General features: G+C 41.2%; 2 protein-coding genes across 2 annotated transcripts; one reads left to right on the top strand and one right to left on the bottom strand.

The window, feature by feature from the left end:
- Nucleotides 1-494: 494 nt before the first annotated feature.
- On the top strand, nt 495-6,591 carry prcc (proline rich mitotic checkpoint control factor). Its single transcript, XM_029442798.1, has 7 exons — nt 495-1,342; nt 1,439-1,489; nt 1,897-2,427; nt 3,124-3,216; nt 3,358-3,504; nt 4,089-4,154; nt 4,724-6,591. Exons 1-7 carry the CDS (start codon nt 1,034-1,036, stop codon nt 4,808-4,810), a joined length of 1,284 nt encoding a protein of 427 aa, XP_029298658.1. The 5' UTR covers nt 495-1,033; the 3' UTR covers nt 4,811-6,591.
- A 62-nt stretch (nt 6,592-6,653) lies between these two features.
- LOC115015459 (uncharacterized) lies at nt 6,654-9,550 on the bottom strand. The gene is made up of 7 exons (XM_029442797.1): nt 9,273-9,550; nt 8,878-9,037; nt 8,619-8,743; nt 8,473-8,526; nt 8,234-8,335; nt 8,035-8,118; nt 6,654-7,657 (listed from the first exon to the last, which is right to left on the bottom strand). The coding sequence occupies exons 1-7, from the start codon at nt 9,360-9,362 to the stop codon at nt 6,833-6,835; spliced, it is 1,440 nt and encodes a 479-aa protein (XP_029298657.1). The 5' UTR covers nt 9,363-9,550; the 3' UTR covers nt 6,654-6,832.
- Nucleotides 9,551-9,785: the final 235 nt, after the last annotated feature.

Raw genomic sequence — 9,785 nt, 5'->3', positions numbered from 1 at the left:
GTACATACTGTATTTGTCAGACTGCATGTCCAGCCTGGTATAACTTAATCGCTTTATGTTATAAAATATACATATATGCCTAAATGCCTAAATGCAATGCATTATTATCATGATGATTATTATGATGTATTATTATTTTTTATTTAATATTTAAGGGGGGGGGGGTATTTTTCTATGGACAATTCTTGATTTCCTTTGAATAACTTCCATGTACCGTTTACAAATGACTCAAATGTAATAACAAATTGTATCACTACACTGGACTTACAGGACACACTTTTTATATGTATACATATGTATTTCTATCTTTTCAGTGCTTTAGTGTTAAAACGGCTCGAATTACCAAATGATTGCTGAATTAGATCTTTTTTTCAGATACTGTAAATTGATGTTTATACAAACTCGGTCCGTTGGTGGCGTTAATGTTTGTATCGATAACAAACAGAAGAAGAAGAAGAAGAAGAAGAAGAAGAAGAAGAAGAAGAAGAAGAAGAAGAAGAAGAAGAAGAAGAAGAAGAAGAAGAAGAAGAAGAAGAAGAAAAGGCTGCGCAGAATGCTGCGCAGTAGATGTTTTCCAATCATGAACGCTCGAGGTGAATGTTTTGATGGAGTCTAGGGACTTAAAGAGCTCCGTGTTTGTGGTGTAAATCATAGCTACTGCTTAACCGATGTCGTATTATGTGCAGTAACAAATCTGAGAAGACTTTATTTTGACTAGACAAGAACGGGCCAGTTGACTAATATCGTTTGCTGCGGCGGCCTAGCTAACGTTAGCTAGCGCTGTGAAGTTGGGGCAATCCTTTCATTTGATGTGAGGGCCTCTTTCAACCTGCTGTGTTTTTCTTCATACTACAGCTCCGCCGGGAATTATCTCATTACCTTTGTGGCTATAATTATCAGAGACTAAAGTACCTTTTAATTGAAGTAAGCTTCTCGCAAAGTGTGAGTAAGGCTTCTTGAGAAATCCAGGGGGAGTGGTTATCCATGTCCACGAGTTGCTGCAGATAAATCATTTTTAGTAACATCAGCAAACATGTCTTTAGTCGCCTATGGCAGCAGTGATGATAGTGACTCAGAAGAAACCTCAACTTCTGTCGCACCGGTGAGCAGAGTGAGGAGCGCAGGAGGGCTCTTCTCACGCCTGCCCGCTCTTAAAAAGCCTGCATCGGCTGGAGGAGGACCGAGAAGGGAGACAAAAGCGCACCGTTCATCAGGGGACAGCACGCCAAACGATGACCTGGATCCTCAGCCATCTAAAGGAGGTTTATTTTCTACTCTGCCTAAACCGAGGAAGCGAACAGAGCCTGTCAAGATCACTGTACCGAAAATCCAGAGACGGGATGTGAGTACTGAGTTCAGCTGTTTTCTTTTACATATTGTGGGTCCTGTCATAGGTCATCAGGTTGTATTTCATAATCTATGTATTTCTTGTCCACAGTCAGACTCTGATGATGATGAACCAGCAAAGAAGAAACTACAACCTCCTCAGGTAAGAATATCTTTCACTGCCTGTGGTTACATTGTAAATCTTACCCCAGTTAGTTTTATTGAAGATAATTTCAGAAACACTCAAACCTGTGTTTGAATGAATTATCATTGAAACAGGTCTTGGCAAAAAAAATGCTACCTCTTCTCCCTGATAATACACAAATACTTCAGCTGTCATATGTGACCTTCTCATTATCACATTATGGGATTGTGTACATGTGGTATATCTTATTTGTAAAAACTCCTTCAGTATGGCTAAAAGTGCATCAAAAGAAGGGAACCAGCGACACAAATGTATTATTGTATCTCATTGCATAGTATACAAACAGTATCAAACTAATGTGATGTAGCTGCCATTTCCTGATCTTACACTGGCCATTTCCATCCATATCTCTTGCTTCTTCTTAGGGTTCAGGCCTTTCCTCCCTTCTACCACAACCCAAAAACCTGATGATGAAGGATATCTATAGACCCCTGATTCCTCACACACTCACCAAGCGGCAACAACCCAAAGGACCCAAACCTGGAACGCCCGCTCAGGGTCTGCTTGGTTCTAGTGCTTCGCCTTCTGCTATCAAGGCTGCAGCAAAGTCAGCCGCCCTGCAGCTGGCAAGACAAATAGCCACTGACGACCAGGATAACGAGGAGGACATAACCCCACAGAACTACTTTTCTCTGGGCGAGAGCTCGCAGCCTCTCCCTGCAGTCATCCCAAGCTTAGACCCTGAGCCAGGAGCCCCCGCAGAACCTTTTACACCAGCACCTGCACCTGCACCTGCACCTGCACCTGCACCAGCACCAGCACCTGCACCTGCAGATGAGCCGGGTCAGTCAGATGCCCCTCTTGACTTTGGAGGAAACAGTGAGGGAGCTGGTCCATGGGGAGGTCAATATCCTCAGTATCAACAGCCCATGGCAGGCCCAGAAGCTCTCCCTCAGGTAATCATGACTCATAAAGTGCCTTGTACTGCATTATGTGTCAGCCGAATGGCCTTAGATACAGATTTCCCTTATTGTGTTTACTTGAGTAACTACATTAACTGGAGTATTTAAGAATAAGTTGACTAAGACAAATCCAGTTGAAAACGAGTCCTCTTATAAATGCTCCATTATTTTATTCAGTTCATCAGATTCATGGAAACCCCATGAATGGTTGAGGCATGCATGGACAGTATCCAGTCACATGCTCCTGTTGACAGGATAGACTCTAATGTGACACATTCACAAATACAAGGAGAGCACCTTAAATAAAAAAGGTTGCCAATTTTCAACCGGCTTTGTATTGTTGCACATACCACTCGCATTGCAACCATACAAAGCTGGTTAAAAATTGGCAAAGTTTCCCTTTAACATCTATACATAATACCACCAAAAATATACATGGAGGCTACAGAGCCACCTACTCGTCCTATATAATATCAGTTCTGTCCAGTGTTTTGAAAACATTAACCAAAGTATCCATCAGTCTGTCAGCATCCCAAGTAAGCTAACGTCTTGAACTGAAAGCAGTTGAGGCCAGAGGCCTCCCTGCACAAAAAAATGAGAGTAGACCTATGATGAACTATAGATGCTTAAAGAGTATAAACCAATCAAAATATAAGATTAATTTAAGTGATGCATATTCTTCTTTGACAGGGATACCTTAATGAGTCTTACTTCCAAGATCCTGAGGCTGGATCGGCAGAGATTGAAGAGCCGGATAACTCCGGCATGTTTGACGATGAAGCGGTAAGCAGTTTGCTGCTTCTTCTATTGTTATTGTTTTTTTAAATAACTCCATACAAGTAGTCTAAGTCTTGATTGCAGCTGCATGGAGCCAAGTTTAAAACGTTGTTTAACTGATATGAACATTTTCTTGCTGTGCTTCAGTTCATGCGGCTGCAAGGGAAACGGAACAGGGGCAAAGAGGAGGTGAAGTTTCTGGAGATCAAAGGGGACGACCAGCTGAGTGGAAACCAGCAGTGGATGACCAAGAGCATGACAGAAGAGAAGCAGACCCGCCAGTCCTTCAGCAAGGTGACCAGACTGGATCTTCTTCACTGGGGGGACAGGGTTGGGTGTAAACTTGTGCTGAGGTTTATGTTCTGTTTTTTTGCTCAGCTTTTGGAAAGTGGAAGGATGTTGCGTGCTTTTGCTCATTATTGATTTACACTCAGTTGAGACTAGAACACCTAAAACCGGTACAGCCATAAAAGGTTTGATATGGGGGAACCTCGAAATATTTCATGGCCTGTGTTTTGCTTTTAGTTTGTCACCCTTCTGTAGAATGCTGTCACGAAACATAACTTTGGATGTTTATGCACAATAACATCTAATTTAACGCATACAATAATCAGTGTACTGTATATACATTTGTATTTTAAATGACCACAGCTGTAAGGGGCTGGAAAAGCTTGATGCACCTTGCACCTTGAAATGTTTGAAAAGTGCTTGAATTTGACTTTGTAAAAGGTGCAGATGAGCTTGATACTTACAGGGCTTGTTGATGAAATGATTTCATGCAAGTCAAACAGCATAACTAGTCGGAACATTAATTGCTCACAAGAGTCCTATTTTATAAAGAAACGCATGTTCAACACATTTTCTTTCTACCGTTGCAGAAAAAAGGAGAAATGCCTACAGGACAACAGCGACGCAAGCATCAGATAACGTATCTCATTCACCAGGTGAGTTCGGCTAAAGCCCAAAGTATACTTACAATATTTGTGCAATATTTAAATTCTAGCATCTGCTCATGTTTGCGAGGGTCCGTGGGGAAATCTGTGCAGACCCAAGAGTCGGTGTACTCCTTGAAATTGTACATTAAAGTTATTTTGACACAAATCAGCGCAGGATTTAAAGGGAAGGGATTTGGAGTTTAATTAAACTCATTGATGTAACTAAACAGAATATATTGTAGCTAAGTCAACAGTTTCTAGTAGACCGACTTTGTATTGACATTTATTTCTCAGTTTGTTGTAAAGGTTCTACACGGCAGGGTGCGAGTCTGCACTTCGTGTGACATGTCTGCACACATTCAGCAAGTGGTTGGCCGCCATGCCTGTTTGTATAAAGCAAAAATGAAGCTCTGTGTTGACTACTATATGTCTGTGGGTTATACAGTTAGCTGCAAGATGACGAGCCACATTTCTCTTAACCTTGAACCCTGTGACTTCTTGTTTAATGTTCAGAGTAATTGGCTATACAATCATGTTTGGTGGTATTTGGAATTTCACTCAATTTTCTTCTTTCACAGGCAAAGGAACGCGAGTTGGAGCTGAAGAACAGCTGGGCAGATAACAAGCTAACCCGCCGGCAGACGCAGGCCAAATACGGTTTCTAAATGTCATACTGTGGACTCTTGATGGCAAGTGGAAACCCTGCATCAGAAAATAGAGTAGAGCTTTCCAGATTTCCCCACACAAGGGGAAAACTTCTGCTTGGGAAGAAACTATAAACACCTTTTAATACAGATTTTGCCTCCAGCTCTCCCTCCTGTATTTGTGTTGACTTATTATTCAGTAGTTCTTTTGGTGTTTAAGGAATTACTTCTGTACGGAAAATCCAGACACAGCCATTACATTTCCTTTTACAGTAAATATAGGCTCTATACCTACAAATAACAATATAACAGATGTTAAGATACCTGTCAGTCAGTGGCAGAGATTATGTAATTTGACCTCCAAGTGGCGATTTATAAATATTTTCCTTTTTTTTTCGACGCGTTTGCTTCCTGTTCATACAACAGTGATGTCCAACTCTTTCTTTTGGTGGTAAAGACGGATGACTACAAAAAGCCGGTTTGGTTCTCTGGCACTCACACAATTGTTAGTAAAAATGTTGCTGTTGATAATGTGAAATGAACCAAAGTCGGTGGAAAGCTGTGACCCATTACATATTTATACGTTGAATCAACAATTTTGTAATAAAAACTAAAGATGTTGGAATACATATGCTGCAGTTGCTCGTAATGACTCATTAAATTAATAATATAAAAGTTGTCTGTTATCATTTCATCCCTGATTTCTTTTCTTTTGTAATGTTTTTGCATTGAAAAGTTGTGAAAGATCAGACCTAACAATATTTAACAAATGTATTGCCAGAGAACCAAACATGCTTTTCACTTTCATCTGGTTCTTTAGCGACCATCAAACCAGAGGAACATCTTCTTTTTGACATTAAACAGGAACTTGACCTCAGTTTTACTTGGCTGCATGCATCTCACAGATTCAGTAGGTTTCTGTTTTATTTTAGGTGGTTGAGGCTGTAACTTTCTCTGAAAATGAAATCTATGTGGCTCGTCCTGTGAGCGAGCCAGAATGTTTAACATTTGCTAAAGACTTTTGGTAAGGGAAACTGCTATGAAATGTGGTGTAACAAAAACATTGCCAGTCTCTCCATCTTTGCAGATTGATGTAAAGCTCGTTCTTGCATCAATCTTTCCCATCCTGCAAAGAATCCTTTGAGGCTTTTCACTGAAGCAATCACTAAGTCTTCTCCTTTAACAAAGCAATTAGTCCACCCTCATCAATATTTTCTTAGTTTTCCAAACAGAAATTAGAGTATATTTGTAAACTCACGAGCCAGGTTGCTTGTACGTGCACTATATTTCGTTACACATGGATTTTGTAAAGCTTCATATGTATACTATGTCTAAGTTTGTCACCTTGCACAACCTGATCTGCCTCAAAACTGATGTTTGGCAGAAACACAACAGTCCAGGAATATCGATTGGTCCTATACTTCAGTTATGATACAAACTGTCTGACTACATATCGTCACATATTTTATAGACGGGAATATAAATTATAGATCTTAAATTAAGACTGAATGTTGCTTGTTCTTGACATCTATTGGACAGTGAAAGGGTGTTTGAATGAAATAACATTTCTTTAAAATGGCACTCTTAATTAAACATCCGTCTCTACCAGGTCAAAAAACATGGACCTCAGCAGGTTTCATGTAAAGATTGACAAAGCATACAACTGTATTAGCCACTGACATTTCAAATTCAGTGACTAACATGTTTGACTGCATTGCTGGGAAAAAACTTTTTTGTTCACCTTGTACTTTTGTTATGCGTGTTGTGCAGTTAAAACCATTAAATAAATATTTTCCTCTCATCCCTCTGAATGCAACGGGGTAGTTTTTGGTTATGTCTGGTATCACCATGACGCAGGTATTACATGCCTATAAAATAAAGATTTTATACAAATATCATTTAGAGTTCACATGTAATATACTATAGTTCACCCAACATTTAAATAATGAATTTAATAATGACGCCGACAACTGTTTTTATGCATGTGTATTATAGGTAAACAATATTCATTTTAGTTCTATGCACATCTTTATTTTGAGTCCTTTAATCTTTTTTCGGGCTGTCATTTGGTGGTACTGTTGTGTCTTGACTCGCCGGTGTACCTGCTGCCGTTTCTTCTTCAGCAGCAGCAGAGACTCCGGCTGAGGCTGCAGCTTCACCAACTTTACTCACACAGTCTTTACCTGCTTCAGCTTCCACCTCAGCATTAGAAACCGCCTTCACAGTAGCTTCCTCCGGTGCTGCATCAGACTCCGCCTTCACAGCAACTTCCTCCGGTGCTGCATCCAACACCACCTTCACAGCAACTTCTTCCGCTGCTGCATCCGACACCACCTTCACAGCAACTTCTTCCGCTGCTGCATCCGACACCACCTTCACAGCAACTTCTTCCGCTGCTGCATCCGACACCACCTTCACAGCAACTTCTTCCGCTGCTGCATCCGACACCGCCTTCACAGCAACTCCCTCCGCCGCTGCATCCGACACCGCCTTCACAGCAACTTCCTCCGCAGCTGCATCCGACACCGCCTTCACAGCAACTTCCTCCGCTGCTGCATCCGACACCGCCTTCACAGCAACTTCTTCCGCTGCAGCAACAGACACCGCCTTCACAGCAACTTCTTCCGCTGCAGCAACAGACACCGCTTTTACAGCAACTTCCTCCACTGCAGCAACAGACACCGCTTTTACAGCAACTTCCTCCACTGCAGCAACAGACACCACCTCCACAGCAGCAGCAGCAGCAGGTTCTGAGATATCTGCGGCCGCCTGCTGCATTTGTATTTTCAACTGGCGCTGATAACTTGCAGATTGGTCCTCATATGGCATCAGTGACACAGGGATGCGAACCATGTTAATTCCATTAACCTGGAAGATAAAAACATGAAAAGTAAGCAGTCTGGTCTTTGGTAGAATAACAGTCTTAACCTGCTTCTGCTTAGTGAGGTTTTGACTTGTTCTTAGTTTAGGGACAACCGTGCTCTTGGTGGAGAAATATTAACAAAAAAGGTTACGATTCAAGGTAATGCGCTACAGAAAACATTAGGTATTTCTTATAGGAGATTGCTGCATTTTGCAAGAAGTATTTATTTTTCTTGCAACATATGGAAATTACAAAAACCTTTAACATCTTAAAAACTGTAGTTTTCAATTTCTACTAACTATTAAAACGGCATCTATAGCGTGAAGCTTCAGTAGCTGCAAACGTTGAATACAATTATGCACTGATAAAGAATATTTCTTACCTTAACTTCACACCAGTATTCACCCACTTCCTGGACTGACTCAAATGGGAGACTCAATGCATGAGGTGGCACAACAATTCCCAGCTAAGAAAAAGTTTTATTAAAGTCAATAAACAACTAGCTTTATGATCAACAGAGGCACTTACTTAATGTCAAACAGCAAATGTGGATAGGAAGTCAGAGACAAAGAAGGCCATACCTTCTTTTCAAACTGTCGGCAGACGATCTCTTTATTGAGCTGGAAGTCATCCGAGGGCATTTTGTTTATCTTCAACTTGGATTGTTTAAGGAGCTCCACAGTCTGCAAAAAAGAAGAAGGAGGAAACCTTTGTAAAAAAAACTATCAGCAGTCTGTTGTTCCTTCATCTCTTGTCTCCAGCAGAGTACATGAGTAGTGAAGAAAATCTGGAATCAATTAAATGCATTAAGATAACTCACCAATTGTCCCGTTCGGGTTTGGATTCTATCCTCTGGCTTCCCCTCACGCAGACGCTGTTGGTAAAACATGTGAGAATGACTAACAGCTATACATTGCTACCTAATATGTGGGGAAATAAATGACAGCATTAAAATGAAGAACACACTTTTATCTCCTCCTGAAACATCTGTTTGTTCTCCGGCGACGGATACACAGCGAGGCCTTGGGGCAACAGCTTATTTCTGCCGATACACTTTTTCACAAGCACAGTGTCTCCTCGCCCACCGAGCTCTGTAAGAACAAACACAGTTATTTTAATAAAGTAGAGTATCATTGAAGCAAAGGAAATATTTAAATACATTGTTTTACTTCCTATGACAACTCTGGGGTTTCGGTGATCTGTTGAGAGCATTGCAGATACTCACTGGGTACTGTCTTAGTCAGGATGAGCTCCATGTTCTTCTTGGGAGTCTGTTTGGTGTCCTCAACCAGCTTGTAGATTTTGTGTCTTCGTGGGTGAAGCCTGGGCGAACTGCCGACTTTAGATAAGGGCACCTGCCACCATCGCTCCACCACGACTGTATTCTGTGGAAACACCAAGCACACACCTTTATGTCTGCTGTCATGTCTTGTAGCCTTCACAAAACCTCACTACACTTTATGTTAATTGTGTGGATTTTGTTATCTTGTTATGGCTCTCCAGCAGAACTCTGCAGTGAGGATGTTATTACAGGTAGACAGGTATGTTTCTGTCGACCCAGTTATTTTTAATTCCCCACATATTATTTATTATATTGTTTTAAAGTGCAGAGACACTGACCTGAGCAGGACTCAGAGAGAAACTCCTGACAGCCGGCTGGCTCAAGAGATCCTGAAGGACACGGCGGCGGCCTGAGCTCCACATGTTCATTAAACGCCGTAATTCAGCACCTTCAATGAATCCCCTCAGATAAATCACTAAAAGGGTCAATGCAGTCTGGGTTTAGGGACCTCCACCGTTAACCTATTCCCCAGTTACAGGTCAGATAACCGCAGCATGCATGTTAGCATCTTTGCTAAAGGCTAACTACTGTTAGTTGTGTGTGACGTAAAAGGACCCCGCCGGCTGAAATAGTAGTCCCGACAAAAGCCGGAATTAAAAGTCATCACCTTGAAAATCTCTAAATCTAGATGTAAAACAGACTGTATGAAATAGATGTAAACCTTATCACAATTGTCTGTGTAATTTGCTGATAGGGTCTCAAGATATAAATGATAATGATACAAATTGTATGTTTTGCGGTGTACACAAATCTAGTTGAGGACTGCTGGATGCCTTGCTTTAAGTATATTT

This window comes from Cottoperca gobio, chromosome 11 (genome assembly GCF_900634415.1).
Source record: "Cottoperca gobio chromosome 11, fCotGob3.1, whole genome shotgun sequence".
In the NCBI taxonomy this organism is placed as follows: Eukaryota; Metazoa; Chordata; class Actinopteri; order Perciformes; family Bovichtidae; genus Cottoperca; species Cottoperca gobio.
This window is presented reverse-complemented; position numbering and strand designations above follow the sequence as displayed.

Coding starts and splice junctions, on each gene's coding strand:
- LOC115015459 (XM_029442797.1), bottom strand. CDS start 9,362: ATGAACATGTGGAGCTCAGGCCGCCGCCGTGTCCTTCAGGATCTCTTG. Junction 8,527..8,618: donor TGTTTCAGGAGGAGATAAAA/GTGTGTTCTTCA, acceptor TTTTACCAACAG/CGTCTGCGTGAGGGGAAGCC. Junction 8,119..8,233: donor GCCGACAGTTTGAAAAGAAG/GTATGGCCTTCT, acceptor ACTTTTTCTTAG/CTGGGAATTGTTGTGCCACC.
- prcc (XM_029442798.1), top strand. CDS start 1,034: ATGTCTTTAGTCGCCTATGGCAGCAGTGATGATAGTGACTCAGAAGAA. Junction 2,428..3,123: donor GCCCAGAAGCTCTCCCTCAG/GTAATCATGACT, acceptor CTTCTTTGACAG/GGATACCTTAATGAGTCTTA. Junction 3,217..3,357: donor GCATGTTTGACGATGAAGCG/GTAAGCAGTTTG, acceptor GCTGTGCTTCAG/TTCATGCGGCTGCAAGGGAA.